Raw genomic sequence first — 23,492 nt, 5'->3', positions numbered from 1 at the left:
AACAGACGAGGGGGTGAAGGAGGCGAAGCAGAGGAAGCTGACGCGACGGTCGGGATCGAGACAGGATGTAAGAAAGACAAGATGATGAGGGAGGAATGTGAAGGTCCAGGTGTGCGACCGTGGACTACAGGAAGCCCCGCCCTGGCACGCCGGGACCACTCGTGTCACGACACACACATGTCAGACACACACACACATGTCAGACACACACACGTCAGACACACACACACACACACACACACACACACACAACATTCATGTGACGCTCTTAAAGTAATTTCATCAGCTCTTTCCTCATTGGCCAGAATTAAACTTCTCCAGTTATTGCTCATTTCCAGGGAATTAAGACAAGAGTCGAGTCATTGTTCGGGAAGTTTTCCCGACGACTTTCTTCATTGTTCAGACGAGCAGAAAGAAAGTGAGATTCAGGGTCGACTTGACCGTCGTGGAAGTTAATCCATCAGTGTCCAATGATACGATTATTACAGGAATTAAGAATTAAGAACTGCATCTGTTGAACAATAAACACTATATGATACTTGATGATTGTCAGTTATTTAGGATCAGCTTCATCAAGGATAGAATAAATGGTAGGAGGAAGGAAAGAAGAACAAAGTCAAGAAGAAATTAGAACAAAGTCAAGAAGAAATCAGAACAAAGTCAACAAGAAATAAGAACAAAGTTGACAAGAAAGAAGAACAAAGTCAAGAAGTAAGAAGAACAAATTCAAGAAGTAAGAAGAACAAAGAAGAAAAAAGAACAAATTCAAGAAGTAAGAAGAACAAAGTCAAGAAGTAAGAAGAATTAATTCAAGGAGAACAAAGTCAAGAAGTAAGAAGAAAAAAGTCAAGAAGTAAGAAAACCACAGTCAAGAAAAAGACAAGAAAAACAAGACCAGAGTCAAGAAGAAAGAAGAACAAAGTCAAGAATAAAGAAGAACACAGTAAAGCAGAAGTCAAGTCTCATCAGTTGAACAGAGAAGCATATGGAGCATGAATGCTCCTCCGATGATGCAACACTAATAGACTCAGGGACTTATTCATTCCTCGTGTTATTAGACTTTATGATTCTGAGTTTGGGGGCCATCCATCCATCCATCTATTCATCCATCCATCTATTCATCTATCCATCCATCCATCTATTCATCTATTCATCCATCCATCTATCTATTCATCTATTCATCCATCCATCCATCTATTCATCTATTCATCTATCCATCCATCCATCCATCCATCCATCTATCCTTTCATCTATCCTTTCATCCATATATCCATCCATAAATCCATCTATCTATCCATCCATCCATCTAGAACAAATTATAACAGAAAGAAGACCACATTCAATAAAGAATATGATAAGAAGAAAGAAGACCAAAGTCCAAAAGGAAAGAAGAACAAATTCAATAATAAAGAAGAACAAATTCAAGAAGGACAAGGTATAAAAGAAAGAAGACCACATTCAATAAAAAATATGACAAGAAGAAAGAAGAACAAAGTCAAGAAGAAAGAACCAAGAATAAAAGAAAGAAGACCACATTCAATAAAAAATATGAAAAGAAGAACAAAGGCAAGAAGAAAGAACCAAGTATAAAAGAAAGAAGACCACATCCAAGAAGAAAGAAGAACACATTCAAGAAGACCACTGTCAGGAAGAACAAAGTCAGAAGCAAGAAAAAGAAAGATTCAAGAAGACGACCCGGGTCAATCTGACCCTCAACACACTAGAGTGAACGGTAGTCAAATCTCTGGATCAAATGATTTTCTCTGGTGCAGCACAAGCATGGCTGCATGTTTAATGATGTTTGAAGCTTTGTTGATGCAGATCATTGATGCCTCAGAGCTCAGGTGTCGGAACATCAAGACCTCAGCCTTCATAGATGTTTCAGATGAAAGACCCGATTCATCAGGTGACTTATCCATATGGATGCTCTGAGATGTAACCGAGCTTTGATTACACAATGAGTTCTAAGAGGACGTGAACGATCTGGACTCAATGAAACGCCGACTGTAAATAACATCTCGCGGAGGAGCCTCATGTACTTTCATCAATGTAGCATGTTACTGACCTCGGCTCCTGCAAAGATTTGAGCGACATTTGTAATAGTTGAGGCAAGAATGTGCATCCTCTCGTCCTCAGTCGTAACTACTTTCATTTGTTTTCAAATCAAAATATGTCCAAACATCAGCTTTAAAAGCTAAATAAGTCCAAACAGGAGTCCACTGTATCCTCTCGTCCTCAGTCATCTCCAAACTCTTGCAGGATTTCATTCTTCCTTTAGCTCCGAAGAACACAATGATTGCCGCCATCTAGCGGACGGAAGTTTAATCGCAACACAAAAATGAAGAAACGCCATGTTTTCATTTTAACGAAATAAACTAGAGTTACATGTAAATGGTGAATTGAAAAAATAATTAAATTATTTAATTTCACGTACACTTTATTGAGATGTAAACCACAAAATAAATATGAGAAATATAATATAAGAAAACGATACAGTGCTGTTAAAAACTGATGCAGTATCTTAAAAAAATTTAACTTGATATTCAAGTGTATTGATATTTCATATTTAGAAACTGAAGGTCATCAAAGGTCAAACTATTGCTAGTCCAGACCAGACGTAAATGTTAGATTCAACATTAAAGCAGACAAATCACATGTAGCTTCCCGAGAGGTTCTCGAGTTGTTCCCTGACGTCCATCCTTGAAGGTGGACCATGGAGTTTGTGTGTGTGTGTGTGTGTGTGTGTGTGTGTGTGTGTGTGTGTGTGTGTGTGTGTGTGTGTGTGTGTGTGTGTGTGTGTGTGTGTGTGTGTGTGAGACAGTTGTGTAAGGAGGCTTTATTGTGGGTCTGTGTGGAGGTTTTTGTTTGGGTCTCATGTTGTCCTTCATTCCCCAAACAATGCAGGCTGGACCAGCACAATGCTGCTATTCTTAAGACACACTGAACTAAAGCCTCGCTGCTCATTTCCTGTGGTCTGGGAACGCTTTGGGAAAAAGAAAAAAAAACAAAAAACGGCGCATGAAAAATCACAAGTGAAAATAAACAACGTGCCTGAACACAAAAGGTTCACAACTGATCGTCTACGCACGGAAGAAAGTCGCCCACGAAACACTCGCTGGTGTTGAAGACACAAGTGTTAGCAAGCTAGCTAGCTAGCTAGAGGGCGAGATAGCTAGAGAGCGAGGTAGCTAGAGAGCGAGGTAGCTAGAGAGCGAGGTAGCTGGCTAGAGAGCGAGGTAGCTGGCTAGAGAGCGAGGTAGCTAGCTAGAGAGCGAGGTAGCTAGAAAATGAGCTAGCGCGCTAGAAAGCGCGCTAGCTAGAGAGCGAGGTAGCTAGCTAGAAGACGAGCTTGCTAGAGAGCGAGGTAGCTAGAGAGCAAGCTAGAAAACGAGCTAGCTAGAGAGCGAGGTAGCTAGAAAGCGGGCGAGGTAGCTAGAGAGCGCACTAGCAAACTAGAGAGCGCGCGAGGTAGCTAGAGAGCGAGCTAGCAAGCTAGAGAGCGCGGGAGGTAGCTAGAGAGCGCGCTAGCAAGCTAGAGAGCGAGGTAGTTAGAGAGCGTGCTAGGAAGAGAGCAAGCTATCTAGAGAGCGTGCTAGCAAGCTAGAGAGCGCACTAGCTAGAGAGCGAGCTAGCTAGCTAGAGAACGAGGTAGCTAGAGAGCGAGCGAGCTAGCTAGAGAGCGAGCGAGCTAGCTAGAAAGTGAACTAGCTAGAGAGCGAGCTAACTAGAGAGCGAGCTATCTAGAGAGCGTGCTAGCAAGCTAGAGAGCGCACTAGCTAGAGAGCGAGCTAGCTAGCTAGAGAACGAGGTAGCTAGAGAGCGAGCGAGCTAGCTAGAGAGCGAGCTAACTAGAGAGCGAGCTAGCTAGCTAGAAAGTGAACTAGCTAGAGAGCGAGCTAAATAGAGAGCGAGCTAGCTAGCTAGAAAGTGAACTAGCTAGAGAGCGAGCTAACTAGAGAGCGAGCTAGCTAGCTAGAAAGTGAACTAGCTAGAGAGCGAGCTAACTAGAGAGCGAGCTAGCTAGCTAGAAAGTGAACTAGCTAGAGAGCGAGCTAACTAGAGAGCGAGCTAGCTAGCTAGAAAGTGAACTAGCTAGAGAGCGAGCTAACTAGAGAGCGAGCTAGCTAGCGAGACTCTTCCCGACACAGAAACAAACTAGTTTAATGACCTCCTCTGGTCCTCCAGCTGTGTCTGGCATCTTCACCAGTGACTCACTCAACTCGTCTGCACTCCGTCATTATCCTTCCTGACAGACCCGGGCACGTCGAGGAAGTGTAAAAGTATACGACTCCGGAAACATCACGACAGGATAATAAGGAAGAGCTTGAAAACAAAACGCCAGCGCCGGGAAAATGTCTGGAATTTTTTTTTTTTCTTCTACTCGGCATCACACTCACTGCAGGCGCAGCACAAACACAATGCTGGCTTTCTTGGAGGCCGCACAAGAAGACGCTGTTCCATCACGCCCGGAACAAATGTCCAATTATGAAAAGAGAAGGCTAATATAAATGTTTGGCAGCCCCGGACGCTCGTAAAAAAAGAAAAAAAAAGTTGAAAAACACTATTCATCAAGTGACCTCTTTAATTTGAGTCTCTTCTCAAGCGTTGGGATTGAACCCACATCCGTTTATCTCTCCTTGATTCTGATCCGGTCACAAGAACGTTTGGCTGACGGCGAAGTGTCGGCACAGAAGACGTCGAACAAGAGAGTGAAGCTAAGGTGGAGCAACAGAGGCATTAACATAACAAGGTTCTCCTGACGTTCCACGTGATCCAGTCCTATAAGCTTTAGCTTTGGAGTCACTTTTTGTCTTGTTTTTTAATCTTGGGAAGCCATAATTAAAATAAATTCTATTCATTAATCCAACATGCACTTTAGCAACGAGGCTAACTTATGCTCCAGACCATAATGTTTCGAGTACCTGCAAGTCCTGCAAGTCCTTCAAGGTAGGTTCAGGTTTTTGTTTTTTTGCAGCGACAAAACTAATTCCTGCCATCTCTTCAGTTGCATCGTAAAAAGTAGGTCAATCTGCAGGGGGGTCTGAAGTTAGAGGAAAGTCAAAATGGCGGATCGCAGAACACTCAAGCCCCTATATCGAGGACACAGTGGTTTATGGATAGAATGTCTTTTTTGACATACAATGAGGGATAAAACAGAAAAGATGTTGGTTTTTTTTATGAAAATGTCAAAGTTATTATATTTTGAATCTCTGACACTGTTTTTAAACTTATTTTCTCATTTTCTTTTTCAATCTCATCATGTTTTATTTTATTTCAATTTGTCTATATATTTATTTATTTAAATACATATTTTTATTTTTTCATTCCTAAGGGTTTTTTCTAAACATTTTTTTTATTAAATAAAATGGAATTTGACTAATTTTCGGACTTTTCTTTTCAAATTTCCACAATAAACATTTACACCGGAGCACGTCTGAACTCATTCGAATTTAAGTACGTGATCCAGAAATGTTTTAAATGAACGATTAAAACTGTTGATTCAGTTCAAATTCATAAGGTAAGGTAAGGTAGAACTTTATTGATCTGAAAACTGTTTTTTTTCCAATTATCCACAGCAAATACAGCAATTTGTTCATAAAAAAATAAAAAATAAATACAAATAAAATAAGAACAAAGAGAAATAAAGAGAAAGAACAAGATGATACAATCCAAGTCTAAAGATAAAGAAATAGATCAAAGATAAATAACAAAGACAAAGGATACAAAGACTAACATAGAACTTTTTTTTTTTCCTGTTTTCGTTTGTTTTTGTTCTGGTCGTGGAGAGAAAAATCACAGACTCGAGGTTATTTTAAATATGTAAATGAGTGGAAAGGGACGAACAAGTGCGATTAATTCCACATTAACTGGGATGAACGAAGGAAAAGTGTTTGTATTTATGTGCACGAGCAGATTCATATGTCTGAATATTTATTTTTGTACGTGCACCATTTTCTAGGTTTGAGCGTACAACCGTTTTTCAGTAGAAGATCTACAAACTTCTTTGTACACGAGGCCCCAGAGTACTTAGAAAATAATATTAGATATTGAGATGAATCATTTCTATACAGTCAAGTATTGACGTATTTAGTTTCTTCAAACGGGACGAAACAATGTCAGGAAGCGGCGACTGAAGGATTTCTATTTTCTAATCTCACCGGCGTCTGTGAAATATTCGTAGAAAGTCTCTCGGGTTCATGGAAATGTGGTCGATCTAATATAATGACCGACATACAGAGACACGAGTGCAGATATGAATCAGCGTCAAATCACAAGTTTCAGAATGAGTCTCATTGTCGAGCGATCTTACACAACATGGAGGGAAACTCATCACGAGGGCCGCTTATACAACACTACAGGATCCAGGACCATAGGTTCAGACCACATGTTCTTCTTTTGGAGTTTCTCAAGTCACTTTCCTGGTCACATGTCTACACCTCCATCAACTCTCTCTTCTAGATTCTACTCACTGTCTTTGACCCGATGTTCGACCTTTGATCTTTGTTGATTCGAACATTTAATAAAAACTCGTTCATGATCATTTATGACCATCGACTTTAAAGACATTCATGGTCCCTTGAAGACCATCAAACAAGGAGTGCAGTGTGTGTGTGTGTGTGTGTGTGTGTGTGTGTGTGTGTGTGTGTGTGTGTGTTTAGAAAAGTTATTTCGATGAAACCATAAAAACACATTTGGATTATTGATGTTTCCAGGATTACGTCCGAGGACACGTAGAGTCCAGAGCTGCCGTTATAAAAGCCTCACCAGTTAAATTACAACTCGGTTGTTGCTTCTCCGTAATTAAAAACGTGTAACAAAGTAATATTTGTAGAGCTTTTCTAGACCAGGGTCACAAAGCGCTTAAACAATCAACACAATACTCAATAAAATATATACTTAAAAGATCAAGATAACACAGAGACAAACACAGGAGTCTCAGAGAATAAAGGAAATTTAAAATTAAATTAACTCAATTAAAAAAGTTTTAAATGTTAAATTAAGTTAATTTAACGTCGCCACTAATTTGTAGGACGGTAAGAAAAATATATAATAAATAATATAATAAATAATAAATAAAAGTCAGGTACTGGACAATACTACACATATATACTTGTTACTACACTATCACAACACCAGAGTCAAGTACTGGACAATACTACACATATATACTTGTTACTACATTATCACAACACCAGAGTCAAGTACTGGACAATACTACACATATATACTTGTTACTACACTATCACAACACTAGAGTCAAGTACTGGACAATACTACACATATATACTTGTTACTACACTATCACAACACCAGAGTCAAGTACTGGACAATACTACAACTATATCCTTGTTCATACAGTATTGCAATACAGCGTAACGTTCACCCTGTATCGTGAAAAGAACAATGAAACCCCACAAGATCTCAGCCATGACTGGGGACGAGAGGATACAGTGAGTCCAGCAGCTTTTAAAGCTGATGTTTGGAAATATTTTGGTTTCAAAACAAATGAAAGAAGTTACGACTTCGTCAAGAGTGGTGAAGTACTTGACAATACTACACATGTATGGTATTGTTGACCCCATGTGGTGATACATATGGTAGAGATCCTCAGCACCTCCAGGCACTGGTGTGATGAACGACTGCAGAAATGTGTGAAAGAGACACGGAGAGAGTTTTGCAATCGAGTCAAATTCCTGGTGAAAGTTTCCACACAGTCGGTGAAAAACAACTCTCCATCATTCACAGCTGCTCCGGCGAGATCAAAACAATCCGACTCATTCATGCACGACTCAAACATTCCGTCCGGGGAGAAGGAAGACGTCTCCGCGGGGAGATCCAGCGTTTCATGAATGAGTCAGTGGCGCTCGCTGCTCCGGTTACTAACGTGTCCGAACCCATGACACCACTTACGGCGCCGAGTGTAGGTTCTTGTGTGGGCGTTTGTTTACCGCCACAGAACCAACCCGAGAAGTCAATTTACACTGACGGGCTGTGAGCCACTTGGATTCCTGGAAGTTAAACCAGGAATTTGGATCTTGGAAGTCTTATTAGAGGGGGGCTGGGGGGGTGAAGCTACAACAAAGTTACTTCTCAAATCACACTCTCAGCCTCACACAGGGTTGAGTATTGATCAAAGTTTTTTGACACCGGTACTGATACCTTCACTTGGGTGAAAGTTCCTGATCGATACTTTTTGGATAAAAATTCTATAAGATCTATTCCGACTAGGGCTGCAAGATATATCGTAAAAATATCGATTTCACGATATTGGCACGTGCGAATATGTAATTTTTTATTGTATAAATCCAACATTTCTTAAATGCACACACAAATGTGTCGCGTTCTGTAAAGTTGTCAATTTGTACTTCTATGTCTCGTTGTTGTTTACGTCTCCGTCCGTCTGTGAACTGTGCGGCGCAGCTTGTTAGGCTCGGTTGCTATGGTGACGCATCTTGGCTCAGTATATCAACGGAAGTAATACTAATTTATGATCTAGTCAAACACTAGTGATCCAGTGAAGTAATACTACTTTATGATCTAGTCAAACACTAGTGATCAAGTGAAGTAATACTAACTTATGATCTAGTCAAACACTAGTGATCCAGTGAAGTAATACTACCTTATGATCTAGTCAAACACTAGTGATCAAGTGAAGTAATACTAACTTATGATCTAGTCAAACACTAGTGATCCAGTGAAGTAATACTAACTTATGATCTAGTCAAACACTAGTGATCCAGTGAAGTAATACTACCTTATGATCTAGTCAAACACTAGTGATCAAGTGAAGTAATACTAACTTATGATCTAGTCAAACACTAGTGATCCAGTCACTCGTCTCTTTCAACCTCCTTTTTTAAAGCAACATATTGTAAGAACTTTTCATCTCGTCTCAGTTGTTTTCTTAGAAGATCGTGAACTTCCAAACAAACCTGTCCGTCTTCACCGTATGCTAACGAGCTAAGTTGTTAGCGTCATTTATAAAGTGTTATGTGTGCGTGTACAAGGAGGTGGATTTATTATTGATTTGGTGATATCACGACGCGCCGGCGGCTCCTCTCTGATGTCGCTCAGTTTGGCGGGAAACACATGCAAGTCCCGCGAGACTGAGCGTTATAAGTGATATCTTCTAAGAAATTCTATACCCAGCCTTAGCTACACACATGTAGAACAAATAAAGAACATACATTTAATTAAATGAATACAGTTTTTGCAACATTCACCAGGTTATTAAACTCAAACGCAGCGAAACAAGGGAGGACCAGTCGATAGAAATTACATTTGTTTGGATTTAAAGGTTAAATACGGAGAATGTTCGTCTTTTATGTGTGAAATGTTTGACTAGTGGTTTCCAAAAACCTGCATTAATGACTCTGAGTGAGGGTTTTGGTTGATGTCTGCCTGTCTAATGATGGACAGATGACGGTTCCAAGGCCTTTTAAGTATCATAAAACAAAAGTCTCTGAAATATTTGTAAAAGTAACAATTTGAAAAAGACTGTACTTGAGTATAACATTGGGAATTATTAGTGATATTTATTTCCGTAGAAAACCAAGTTTAATCTTTTTATTGAAACATACGTTTATTGATTTTCTGCCACTGTTGACCTGAGACTTTGTTATTTCATTCTGTTCATGCAAGTACTCGGGTTGAGTATTGAAACTCAAAAAAGTATCAATACTAAAATGGAATACAATTAATACCAACATTTTTGTTGTACAGCATAACCAAGAAATACAGTTTATGTATATTTAGATGTCAACAACATACAGCTTTAAAACATTGTCCCTTTGGTATTATCATTTTATTTATTTGAAACTTGTTATCGTAGTTTTAGTTTCTTTTTAAACAACAGTATTTTATTATAAATACATTTAACTTCTGTTCTGTTAATAGTTACACGTTTTAATTGAGTTTATTCCATTTTTCTTGTAAGTAAATACATTTGTATCCTTGAAGTATCAGAAATGGTATCAAGTATACCATATTTTCCCGAGTATCTGTATCAAGTTTTAGTACTGCGACAACCCCAGTAAGTACTTTTACAACTTCGTCGCAGAAGTGATGTTTGGGAGCAACTTGATGTTTTTTTTAATTGTATTATTCACTTATTTATCTCTGTAATACTGAGATGTTATCAGCTTTAACCATGAAATGCCTTGCACAAGGACACCTCGACGCCGACAGCAACACGGCAGGATTCAAACTCCAGACTCATGACTCACTAAAATACCATTTTCATGAGTTACTAAATACAGGAAAGTGTTGGAAACGACTATGAAAGTTCATTTCTACCTCAAGTCTCTTCACTTTAACGCACACGTCTACACTTCATCAAGCCTTCCTGGAGTTGTCGGTTCTATTCCCGCGCGAGGACGAGCTCGCACACGTCAAGAGAGTCACATGTGCAGCTGCATCAGGCCTGTAATCCACATCCGTGACCAACAAAAGACACAACATTGACTGTCATTACTGCAGCTGTGACCTTCGACACCAGAGAACGTGACGCCCGGAGATCCTTCAGACTCCAGATCTAACTCGTCGGCTCTCCGTCCGACACCAGGGTCATCGTGGTCGGATCAGAACCTGTGTTCGAGTCACGTGACCCTGACGGAGCTCCTCTGGGACAGTTGTTCTCAACCAGAAGAACATCAAACACTTCCTGATTTTTACCCTCAACCTCCATCGATCGAGGGACGTCACGACATGATTGACACTTGATCCTGGAGATCATGATTTTCAGCCGTTTACACGTCGTCGGATCTTTTTAAATATTACTCACAACATGTCAAATACAATATAAGGAACTCAGACGTTTACGTTTCTGCTAAAAAACTTTTGCAATTATTCTTAAAGGAGTCGACAAATAGATTAAATAAATTATTTGAATTAAACTTGAATTTTTTTTAACTTGTACTAGTAAAAGATTGCCGACAGCAGCACTATTGGCTACAGTTTAAACAAATAAATCATGATCTTGATTGAGTGACAGTCATTTTCCACAAAACAGTTTTAAGTTGCGAAAAAAGGATTGAATTGTGTATTTGTTCGGGGTGTAAGAAAAACATTGATACACAAGTTTCATGTTACGTTAACAACAACAGTGTGTTGATGTTGTTGTTGTTGTCGGGCTTTTAGACTTTTCTAACTTTATTTTCATCAGGATTCTTTCATGCTTTACATTTTAATCAAGTTAAAATAAATGAATAGATTAAAAATTAAAAAATATTAACACCGTCTGCCAAATTCTTGCCAATACTCAGACGTAGTATTTGTACAAGAATAATTTTAATATTTAAACAGTTTTTTTTCTAATTTTTCTAAAATAACGACTCAATTAAGACCTAAATAAAACTGGTTTCTTTTATTAAATTAAGGCTGTTTGTGTACTTTGTCTTAAACTACACAATAAAACTATGTTTACCAAATAGTAATTGCTAAAAACCATCAATAAAAATACCTCTACCAGGCGAGCAGTGACAGAACTTTAATAATTAGATAACCGGAGAGGAAACTATCATAACATGTGAGACAAAAACTAAGAAACCTAAACCTTCTTAAAACATTTGATCAACAATCGTTCACAATATTCCAGAGCGAGTCAAGCGATCAAAGGAGACTTTCTTCCTCAGAATTGGGTTAAAAGCTTGATCCGACTTAACGGAGAAGCTTTTGCTTGAAAATGTCACCACAGGCCGAGGAAACGAGTCACATGATCCCAGTATTAGTCACAACACTGGTAACTACACTCATTACTCAAGTGTCGGATGTTATTACCGCCACGCTGAGTGGCTGCATGCTCACGCTAACCACAGGAACGGTTAGATTTAGTATAGCAACATGCTCAAGCTGTCTACAGGAACGGGTAGATTTAGTATAGCAACATGCTCAAGCTGTCTACAGGAACGGGTAGATTTAGTATAGCAACATGCTCAAGCTAACCACAGGAACGGATAGATTTAGCATAGCAACTTGCTCAAGCTATCTACAGGAACGGATAGATTTAGTATAGCAACATGCTCAAGCTAACCACAGGAACGGATAGATTTAGCATAGCAACATGCTCAAGCTAACCACAGGAACGGATAGATTTAGCATAGCAACATGCTCAAGCTAACCACAGATAGATTTAGCATAGCAACTTGCTCAAGCTATCTACAGGAACGGATAGATTTAGTATAGCAACATGCTCAAGCTAACCACAGGAACGGATAGATTTAGCATAGCAACATGCTCAAGCTAACCACAGGAACGGATAGATTTAGCATAGTAACTTGCTCAAGCTATCTACAGGAACGGATAGATTTAGTATAGCAACATGCTCAAGCTAACCACAGGAACGGATAGATTTAGCATAGCAACTTGCTCAAGCTAACCACAGGAACGGATAGATTTAGCATAGCAACTTGCTTAAGCTATCTACAGGAACGGATAGATTTAGTATAGCAACATGCTCAAGCTAACCACAGGAACGGATAGATTTAGCATAGCAACTTGCTCAAGCTAACCACAGGAACGGATAGATTTAGCATAGCAACTTGCTCAAGCTATCTACAGGAACGGATAGATTTAGCATAGCAATTTGCTCAAGCTATCCACAGGAACGGATAGATTTAGCATAGCAACATGCTCAAGCTAACCCCAGGAATGGTTAGCTTTAGCATAGCAACATGCTAAAGCTAACCACAGGAAGGGATATCTTTAGCATAGCAACATGCTAAAGCAAACTACAGGAATGGATAGCTTTAGCATAGTAACATGCTAAAGATAACCACGGAATGGATAGCTTTAGCAAAGCAATATTAGCATGTTGTAAAAAAAATACATTTACTTTTGAAGTAAGAACTGAATATAAAGACCAAACAGGATTTTAATGAAACAAAAATGTTAAATTTTGACTCTCACATAAACAATTAACTTAGTACTGGTACTGGTTGTGTCTTTGGAGGCACCGATCCAACTTCTAAAGGTACTAATACCGATACTTGGACTTTGAATATCGACCAATACTTGGACTATTAATTTTCTTGCTCTACTTTGAAGTATCACGGGTCACGCTTTAAATAAAAAGGAAAAAGGACTTTTACATTCTAGTTGTGGTTAAAAGTTCAACACTTAATAGCAAGTTAAACAATAAATGTAAAGTTTGAGGCTGGATCGAAGCGATACCCGATCCTAGTGCTGGAAACTGACCCCCTTTCTTCAGACTCTCCCCAGAAGCCTCACGTCACGTTTGTTTTTCCTCTTTTTTCTACGAGTTTTAACGTCGGAGGACTCGGCGGAAAAGTGTGTATTGTCAAGAATCTCTACCGTATATTGTGATGTACTTTGATACAAGATATACTTTGTTGATCTTAGGTTTCCAGTTCACAGCAGACAAAAGTTTCATAAATGCAAGAACAAGAACAAAGTGCAAAAAAAGAAGAACAAAGTCAAAAATACAACAAAGCGGAAATATAAAGAGCAAACTATCGGAATATTCTGAGTTTAATTGTATAGCAAAGTAAAAAATGTTAACAAACAGAGGATCTTTATTTGTATTTTACAAATAAACACATGTTAATTGTTTAATTTTCTAGAAGTACATTTGAAAAAAAAAAAGTTGTCTTTTGTTTTTCAATTATAACAATAAAAACTCTTGAATTATTTACATCAGTCAGTTGAAACGTTTGGAAAGTATTATTATATTAGTAGTATTGTGTATATTTTTAATTTACACTTTTCTTCGTTTTAATTTAGGGAACTTTTTTTTTTTAAATGGATGCAACTTTTTTTAACTGAATAATACGTTTATCATAGTATCGCAGAAAAGATGACGATTATTGATATATTTATTTAGGTTTATTTCACAATACATTATATTTGAAATACTTCAGGTTGTTAGATGTTAATTCATTTTCTTAGTGATGGAAAATTTAACGACCTCTGGGGCCGAGTTTTATTCAGCGACTGTTGCTGAGGAAGAAAAGCCTGAATATAATGGAAACCATTTTTTTTTTTAAAATCAAGATAAAATATATAAAATATAATACAATAAAAGATACCTGCAGAGACATCGATAAAGTTTATCTATGCCTCTTTTACAGTGTTTTAAAAGTATTTAATGTTACTTTAAATGTATATTTTACTTTTGTGTTGGAAAATGTAGTTTGAAGGGAATTTAATAGAAAATGCATCTCAGTCTCTACATGTATTTATTAAAACAGTGAAATAACATCCTTTTAAGTAGTTTTTTTTTACTTTCCTTCGTTCAACACAGTCTGGTCCTGAGGAGGATTCTGCCTCATAAAGACAGTTTTTACTTGTTTTGGTCTCTTGAAGAAGTTTTTTTTCACATTAAAACGTTATTTTTGATCCACATTTAAAGAACATATGAACAAATGTTAAACTCAGTGTTTACACAACAGTATCTTGGTTTGTTGTGATGTTAGATTTAAGATAAAAGTTCATAGTTCATGCAGTTTAAACTCTTTCTTCTCGGTGTAAACGGCAGCGCAGAGTAAAAGTGTGCGCGCGGTAACGCACAGGAAAAGAGTGATGTTTGTGGAGAGAAAAGAGTGACACAGAAGTGACAGAAAAGAGACAGAAAAGTGAGAGAAACTCCAAAAACTCACCGTTATCTCGGACGAACCAACAGGTTGAACTTCTCATAACGGAAATGTTCGTCAAGCTCGACGCGAACATGACGTTACGAGCAGAAAATGGACGTAAAACAAAGTCCCGGAGATGAACATCGTCGAGTCTCCATCAGAAGCTTCGTCTGCACGACTCGAGCAGAGAAGAAAGAGAAGGAAAAGTTTCTGGGACTCGAACTTGACGCGCAGAGAAGAAGAAGAAGAAGAAGAAGAAGAAGAAAAGGATCGACTGCTTGTTTCCGCCGACAAAAAAAATGTGCCGCGTCAAGCGCGAGAGAGAGAGTGGTGTCGCTTCCGGTTGGACCTTTCAAAATAAAGGCATCCATCGACGCAATTTATTCTTGGAATGAACATCTTTATTGTTCGTTAAAATGAATAAAATACATAAGTACACACAAATATATAACACAAAGTTTCTTTGATTAAAAATAATGTTTTCGATTAAATTAAGTATTATTGAGACTTTTGATTGAAGCAACTTTTTTATGGTTGAGTTAAATAAATAAAAAACACAATATTACGATCCTAACACAAAACTTTACTTTAATCCAATAAAAACAGTTTATATTTAATATATACAGTATAATACTAATACTAATACTAATACTACTATATATAATACTTTTTCCCATTTAAACTTGTTTTAAAAAAAAAATTAAATTCACTTCTTTATTTGAACATTATTTTTGATAAAAAGCAACTTTTCTTTTCCATTTAAACTTCTTTTTTTTTTTTACGGAATCAACTTTTTTTCGTTTGAACTTTATTCGTGATTGAATCAACTTTATTTTAATTGAATAATATATTTCCCACATTAACAAACAGACATTTTAACGCAGGAAACAACGACCATAACTGGAAACTAAGAGGCAGGGGACACCCTGGACAGGAGGCCAGTCTGTCTCAGGACACACAAAGACAGACAACCATTCACACACACACTCATATCTACGGACAATTTCCCCAAAGTTCTCGATCAATCTCTGTATGTTTTTCTGACTGTGAGTTACTAAATAAATGTAAAATAAATAAAGCTTAATTTGCTAAAATAATGTTATAAAAATATCTAAAATAAAAGCAAATAAACATAAAGTAAAATTGTTAGTTTCTTACAAGTCATATGTTACTAAAAAAAATGATTTACTTTTTTTTTTGCCCAACAACCAGTAAAAACAAATATCAACAAAGATTGTCCAACATGGGAAATTAAACATATATATTTTTGTGCTTTTATCTTGAAATCATCGACGACAAGGATGTAGTGACGTCACTTGTAAAGGAAGATATTTCCATAACGTTGTTGCAAAAACAAACTTAACATCAAAGTTATTTTATTCAAGTGTTAAAATATAAATATCTATTGTTTTGATTCTACTCGCGTCTGTCCATCATTAACGCCTTTGATCTATGATGAGACAGTTGAGCAGCGCCACCTGCTGAGACTCCACTGAACTACACGTCATTTCTATCAAATCATTATGTTCAACAACAATGACATGTAAGTAACATTTAAAACAATTGAATTAAAAACACAACATTATAATTGTGTTTTACTTTTATCCTCTCATTATTATCATTGTGTTTTATTTTTATTCTCTTATTATTATCTTTTTTTTTTATTGTCTTATTATTATCATTGTGTTTTATTTTTATTCCTTTATTCTTTTCGTTGCGTCTATTTTTTTATTCTTTTATTATCATTGTGTTTTATTTTTTATTCTCTTATTATTATGTCTTTTGTATATAAACAAAAATAATTAATTGAGTTTTTTGCTTAACATGAAATAAATATTATATTATGTTTCCAAAATAAATAAAAATAAATCTCAAGTTATTATATATTTTTTTATTTATATAAATATAAACCCAATTCATTTAATTTTGCGTTTTATCACGTGACCCTGCTCTTGAAAAGCACTCTTCAAATATAAATTACTTAGTTAATTTTGTTATTGTGTTTTATATAAAAATATCACTGAAGTTGATAACTATAATGTTTTATATTTATGCAAGAAAAAAAAGTTGTTAATTTAGTTTCGTGTTTAACATGAAATTCACCTGATTTAGTCATTATTGTGTTTCTAAAATAAATTAAAAAACGTAATTATTATGAGTTTTATATTTAAAATAAATCCCTTATTCTTTTTAGTTTAATATGAAACAAATACACTTAATATCGTTTTATGTGTTTTTATTTAAAATCACTAAATTGTTTTGTTATTTACTTTATACGGAAAAAAAATCCCTTATTTGAGTTATTTAATATTTTTACAAAAAAGAGTCATTTTCAACATTATTTCTTTGAAGCCAGATTTTATTTGTAATTTTTTTTTTTTCCACACAATTTGTCCATGAACATGTTTCATCAAAAACTTTAAAGGTGTAAATACAAGTGATATGATATAAAAGTACAAGAATAAAAGTGGTTCAAACAACTGGTCCAGAGAACGTTGGAGGAAAACTTGGAATCAAAGAAGATCAAAGAAGATCAAAATTACAAAAGTTACAAAAACAACTTAAGGCACGAGTTCGATTCTCAAAAGGAAAAACAACAACTTCCAACATGGAAGAGACGTTTGTTCACCAGAAAGTATTTAAGCGTCTCTCTGGACGCAGACGTTTGGCTGACGGTGAACACGAGACGGTGACGTCATCGACACCAACGGCTCGTTTGCTTCCCATCGTGTTTGGAATCGAACCGACAACTCTTGATACATTAGTGTGACGTCATCTCAACACACCGTTAAAACACATTATTATTAGTCGATGATTGTTTAGAAGTACCATCCAAGTGTAGAACGTAGTGATTGTAGGAAGTACTTTAGGAGGATTAGTACCAGGATAATACGCGCATATTAATGAGCAGTTCTCGAGCTGTGATTGGCTCGGAGCCACTTCCTTCATTTGCTTAATCAAAGGTTTGATGTTAATATTGATCGATGACATTAAATCATTGATTTATCTTTGACTCCATTAAATAAATCAACTCGTCGTTTGCAGTAGGAATTAAAGTAAATATTGCACTTTTTATTAACGACTTATTAACAGACACAGTAACCACTGGTTAACAGTCAACGCTGACCATGTTAGTGTAGAATAAAGTCAAGCTCAAAGTACTTGGGAATCACAGTAATACTACTGAGCCACACGGAGTAATACTACTGAGCCTGCTGAGTAATACTCCAAAGTCTAGCTGAGTAATACTACGGAGCCTAGCAATGTAAAATTACGGATCCTTGCAAAGTAATACTAGGTAGCCTTGCAGAGTATTACTATGAAACCTCAGAGAGTATTACTACAAAGCCTTGGAGAGTACCACTACAAAGCCTCAGAGAGTAATACTACGAAGCCTCACAAATATTAAAGGGTCTCGCTAAGTTATACTACACAGCCTCGCGGAGTAATACTACGAAGCGTCAGAGTATCACTACAAAGTGTCGGAGAGTATTACTACGAAGCATCGAAAATAATAAAGAATCTCGCAAAATAATACTACGTAGACTCGCGCAGGAGTAATACTACAAAACCACGGAAAGTATGATTACAAAGCCTCTCAGAGTAATACTATGAAGCCTTGTTTCTGGCGCCATGTACCACGAAAGAACGGTTTGAAGTCGGCAAGTACAACCAGAATTAACATTTAGAAACATTTAGGATTTTTTAAGTAATTTTAAGTGCGCGTTATAGTAGGAAGAATATGGTAATACCTTGCCAACAGGTGAGTAAGTATTTTATTAAAGTACTGTGTACGTGTTCCCGGATCTTTCTACCATCGTTGGATTGAACGTCTCTTTAAAAAACATTTAAAAACTGGTTCTACTGAGTCTCGACTACAGGGTCGAAGGTTTCATCCGAGGTCGTGGAGCGAAGGTCAGAGGTCGCGCGAGGGTCACCCTCCCTCATGAGGTCACTGGCTCTGCAGCCACTGCACCCTCAGCTCCTCGACCTCCAGCCCGTACCACTCGTGCAGTTTGGAGAAGCATCCGGTCCCGGGGCAGACCGGGCTCTCCAGGGAGGCCCCGGCCCGTCGGGGGGGCACCGGCGGCCCCTTCCCGCCGTCGTCGCCGTTCTCCGGCTCCGCCTCCCACGCCGCGCACGACAGCGCCCCCTCCTGGAGTCCGTTGGCCGCCGGTTTGCTCCAGGCCACGCCCACCAGCCTGGAGCCGCCCGGGGCCTCCTCCTGCTGCGACCTCTGACACGACAGCGACGACAGCGAGGACGAGGACGACGACGAAGACCCCGACGAAGACCCCAACTTCGAGGCCTTCTTGGGGACCCTCGCCCGCCCGGGGAGGGTGAAGACGCCGCCGCCGCCGCCCGTGACCTCCTCCAGCTGCCGCTCCAGCTCCTTCACCACCAGCCGCATGTAGTCGAAGCTGGCGCGCGACAAGGCCTTCACCCACGACTCCATGGCCGGCTGGTTCTCGGCGGCCATCTTGTAGACGCGAGCCTTGGCGCAGTCGAACTTGACGGCGAAGGCGAACTCCTCGGCCGACTCGCACAGCTCCACCGTGCAGCCCTCCAGGACCACCACGCCGATGGGCTCGCGGCCGTCGCGCTCCTCGAAGTAGAAGAGCATGTTGCCCTTGAGCACGAACCAGCGCCGGTGGTACGCCGTGTTGCGCTCGCCCTTCTTGAACAGGAAGCCCGTCTTGTCGGGCGGCGAGTCGCAGGTGGCGTAGTGAGCCACGCTGCGTTCGTTCAGCTTCATCCTCGTCCGATCATCTGAGGAGACAGAGAAGGTCACGGCGAGCTTCAGGGCCGAGAGTTTACCACGAGATTTGATTCGTTACGTCTGAGACGAGGAGCAAACTATTGTTGGAATACAGAGTCGATAACAAAGTGTTGGAACCAGAGGTGAGAAAATATCAATGCAGCGAAGTATATCGCAATATTTTTCAATATGAGTCGAACACATTTTTTTATTCCTATTAAATTATATTTTATTTTGATCAGAGTTGTTATTTGGTTTATAATTCAAAATTGTTTGTGCAAGTGTTTTGTTTGGTGTTGCAATTCAACTCCCGTCCGCTAGATGGCGGCAGACATTTCCCCCACAGCTAAAAGGAACCATGAAATCCTGCGCTATTACTGAGGACGAGAGGATACAGTGAGTCCTGAAGCTTTTAAAGCTGATGTTTGGACATATTTTGTTTTCAAAACAAATGAAAGCAGTTACGACTGAGGACGAGAGGATACAGTGGAGAAAAGCAGCTTTTAAAAGCTGACGTTTTGACATATTTTCGTTTGAAAACTAGGGGGCGCTCTCATCAGGTTTAATGCTGACAATCACAGTTAACGATCATGTCGAACAGGCATTTTCAAAGTCAGGCTCGGGGGAAGATTTGCGGCCCTTGAGCAGATTTAACGTGGCCCGAGAGCGCAGTTTAAAAACTGTATTATTCAACCAGAGTTTTTAGAATTAAAACTCTTAAATGTCATGCAAGTTCCCATGAGTCAAATAGAAAAGGACAAATAATGAAATGTCCTATGACTGAGGACAAGAGGATACAGTCGGGGAAACAGTGTCGATGCTAGTTATTTCTGTCTGTGGAAAAAGTTATTTTGTAACATAATTACATGTCAGATAACAGACTAGAAAGAGTTTTCATCAGGACAGAAAATATTAAATATATTGAAGAGCAAAAGGTCAAATAAATTCTGCAAAATGTATCACAGCATTGCAAAAATGTTAATTAATTATATAAAATCAAACGCAGGTTTAATTGAAATAAACTTGGTTACTAAATAAAATTTACTGACAAAATCTATTGTTAATAATATAGAGTTTCAGTGAACATGACACCGGGATTTATTGTGGTAACATTACAGAATATAAATGAAACAATATCAATGAAATAAAGAGATTAATCAAATAAAATACATCAAAATAAAATAATATACAGTATATTGCTATAAAATTAAAAATAAATAAATAATTCATAATTAATTAAAATAAAATACATTATATTAAAAACTAAACACAGAATAATCTCATGGGATCGATGTGTTTTATGTAAAACATGTTTTTAAAAATATCAACTTAACATTAAAACAGAACAGACTTGATGATCGTCTGCAGATAGTTTTTAATAAAGTCTGAATCCGTTACGTCCTGGAATCGAGGAGTCGACTGACGTCTTAAACCTCAGAGAAAGGAGGCTCGTCTATTTCGATCTATTATTTTTGGGGGTTATTTGTTTCGCCTTCTGGTCGTTATTAACCTCGTGCGGACGAGTGTCGCCGGCGTGAGATCGTCCAACCGTGGAGCTGCTCGTCTACGTCTTCGCCTCCAGAACTCATCGTACGTTTGTTTTAAATGTCGAATCAAACGTGTCGAAGCAGTCGAGTGTTTTCAGTGAGATCCACACTAGCCTCGTAGATTTATTGTTTGTTTGTTTGTTTTTACTTGTTTGTTTTTAATTGTTCGTTCCTTTAGATATAGAATTGTATTATGTTGTGTTTTTAATGGAATTTAAATTAGGAGACGGATGTAAAGTCAGTTTTCATAACACTTGTATCTTTAATAAAATACAATTTGTAAAAAAAAGAATCTCGCATAAATCAATCATATAAGAAAATAATAACATTTAACTAGAAAAAAGTGTTTTTTATGGGTTTAAATAATAAAGTCTTCAGTTATTCTTCCTATGTAAAAAGTCCATTGTATTTATTCTTTACTTTTGTATTTTGTATTTGTTTTCTGTTGATCTTTCTTGTCTAGTACTTCTACATTTATTACTGGTATTATTACTATTCTTTCTTTGTTGTACGTTGGTTTAGGGAGAATAATAAAAATAAAGGTTGTTTTTTTTAAATCATGAATCCATACATTATTGAAATCTGTGAATAAAAGGATATAAAATAAAGTAAAATTAATTAACACAAATCTACCTTTCAGTTAAAGTGAAAGAGGAGAAAACGAGAAACACGAGAGAGATTCAGTTTAAATTCTATTTTAGTGTTAAGTTCTACAGGAGCACCATTGAATTCTTTTTTAATACAGTAGAAAGATTAAAATGTATTTTATGTATTATTTTAATTTAGACTGAAAAATAAGTCTCCCTCACAGACGTACATGATCTTTGTTGTCACAGCAGCCACTTCACCAAAGAATAATGTTTAACAAAGTGTATAAAAACTAACCAATACTAAATCATTGTAAGGACTAAAGAAATTGACAAAATGTAGAAAAACTTGACCTAAATCTTAAGTAAATTCTACAAATGTAAAGCTGTCAAAAATGTGACTTAAATAGAAGTTGACCCTTTGTTGTTAAATATTAAAATGTATTCTGAGTGTCTGTGTCTGTCCATCAACGCACTTTGACCTCATGTGTTTTACAACATTGGTGGTTTTATACGTTTCAACATGAAGTTCAACACGTTCAGAAACAGATCGGATTCTTTTTAACGCAGACGTTTGTCTTTAACTGAACATTTACGGTTCATCAGATCTGAGTGCATCATAAATAATAAACGTCTTCACTCCTCGCAGGAGAAGAAGCTCAGAGAACATCTTTAACTTCTAAAGAACACAAGATATAAATCACAGCAGGATGTTACAACTTTACAGCATCTTTTTACGAGTCTTTTCACTGTGTTTGGTCCTGGAATCCACTTGTCAATGAAGTCAGGATCGAGTGACAAGTTTTACGTTTGCTTCACATAGTATAACTTTCATATTATTAAGTATTAATAACTTTCTTATGAGACATTAAATCAACATTGTTAGAAACTCACAAAATAAAAGTGAAACATAATTAGTCTCAACAAGTCAGTGTCGTTGACTTGATTATTGATTGATAAAAACATGTACTTACAGGTCGCAGGACATGAAGTTGGTTCTGGTCCAGAACATGTTCCCCTTGAGAGACGAACCTTGGACGAGATTCAACACAAACATGCAAAAGTGTCAACAATAGTGAGTCGAGGATCAGTCGCTAACATGTTGAGGTTGGGTCAGAAACAGGGAACTGACGGTGATTCAGTCTCAGTCACAAGTTTTGTGACACATTTAAGGAACATTTTCACGTGTTTGTTGTCGGTGAAGCACAGACTCCCCGCTGGGATGAAAACCTGCCGCATCAGCGTCTCTCCCAGACGTTAGCATGCTAAGCTAGCGCGACTCTAGCGCGGCGGTGACGCTCATGTTCACGCGGATCTTCTCAAGAAACCATTTTACCTTCAACACGAAACACGGATCTTTCGCTGAAGACTTTTCTTTTCCTTCAGTTCTTCCTTCTCGCCTTCTTCATTTTTCCATTTTCCACACCACGTGACACGTACTAGAAAAAGCTTGTTTTTATTAAAAGGACATCTATCGCGGGCGGAGTAGAATTCCACCGCTGGAATCCATTACAATGTCGACTCCGTTGAAAAACTAGGATCATGGTGAGAAAAACAAGCATCCATTTCCAAGCTCGTTCAACAATTAAAAAAAACTTTATTAACATTATCATCTGTTAACAATATAATAACAAATAAATCAATAATAAATGATGGTTTCGGTTGGTTAAAAATTGAAACATCTTTTCATGTATTGTTTAATTTGTTAAAAGGAATTAAAAAAGAAAAACACTTTTTTTTGTGGTTTATAGTTAAAATAAAATGAGTTCGAGAAAAAAAAGAACGTATTAAAATTAAATTTAATTAATTTAATTAAATAAAAAAAAATATTTAGGTTAAATACACTTTCAAAAATACATAGAAGTTGTACAAAACGTTTTTAAATATTTTTAAATGATTAATAATTAAAACAAGAAACATCTGAAAATAATTAAATAAAAATTATATAAATGTATATATGTACATATATTACTAAAGTGACAAATATATATATAATGAATCCCGAAGA

At 37.4% G+C, this 23,492-nt stretch overlaps 2 protein-coding genes across 4 annotated transcripts in view; both read right to left on the bottom strand.

Annotated features, from left to right (window-relative positions):
* Window positions 1–14,869, bottom strand: part of sh2b3 (SH2B adaptor protein 3) — a 62,199-nt gene extending 47,330 nt beyond the window's left edge. For both annotated transcript variants that reach the window (XM_087812461.1, XM_087812480.1), the window contains exon 1: window positions 14,616–14,869. The gene's annotated coding sequence lies outside the window, so the exon portion shown is untranslated. The remainder of the gene's footprint in view (window positions 1–14,615) is intronic.
* Window positions 14,870–16,920: 2,051 nt separating this feature from the next.
* On the bottom strand, window positions 16,921–22,906 carry LOC148090117 (sesquipedalian-1-like). 2 transcript variants are annotated; one of them, XR_015713614.1, is made up of 4 exons: window positions 22,821–22,906; window positions 22,459–22,516; window positions 18,052–19,361; window positions 16,921–17,986 (listed from the first exon to the last, which is right to left on the bottom strand). XR_015713614.1 is itself a non-coding variant. In XM_087812445.1 (3 exons), exon 3 carries the CDS (start codon window positions 19,345–19,347, stop codon window positions 18,544–18,546), a length of 804 nt encoding a protein of 267 aa, XP_087668571.1. In that variant the 5' UTR covers window positions 19,348–19,361; window positions 22,459–22,516; window positions 22,821–22,906; the 3' UTR covers window positions 16,921–18,543. The 2 variants fall into 2 exon arrangements, 1 of the variants encoding a protein (XP_087668571.1); XM_087812445.1 differs by having other exon boundaries at window positions 16,921–19,361.
* Between the last annotated feature and the right edge of the window lie 586 nt (window positions 22,907–23,492).

The sequence above is a fragment of the Callionymus lyra genome, chromosome 1 (assembly GCF_982586985.1).
Source record: "Callionymus lyra chromosome 1, fCalLyr1.hap1.1, whole genome shotgun sequence".
In the NCBI taxonomy this organism is placed as follows: domain Eukaryota; kingdom Metazoa; phylum Chordata; class Actinopteri; order Syngnathiformes; family Callionymidae; genus Callionymus; species Callionymus lyra.
The sequence above is the reverse complement of the archived record's forward strand: the minus strand, read 5'-3'. Positions and strand labels throughout refer to the sequence as shown.

What these genes read in the sequence shown, in the direction of transcription:
- LOC148090117 (XM_087812445.1), bottom strand. Translation starts at nt 19,347, where the DNA reads ATGAAGCTGAACGAACGCAGCGTGGCTCACTACGCCACCTGCGACTCG.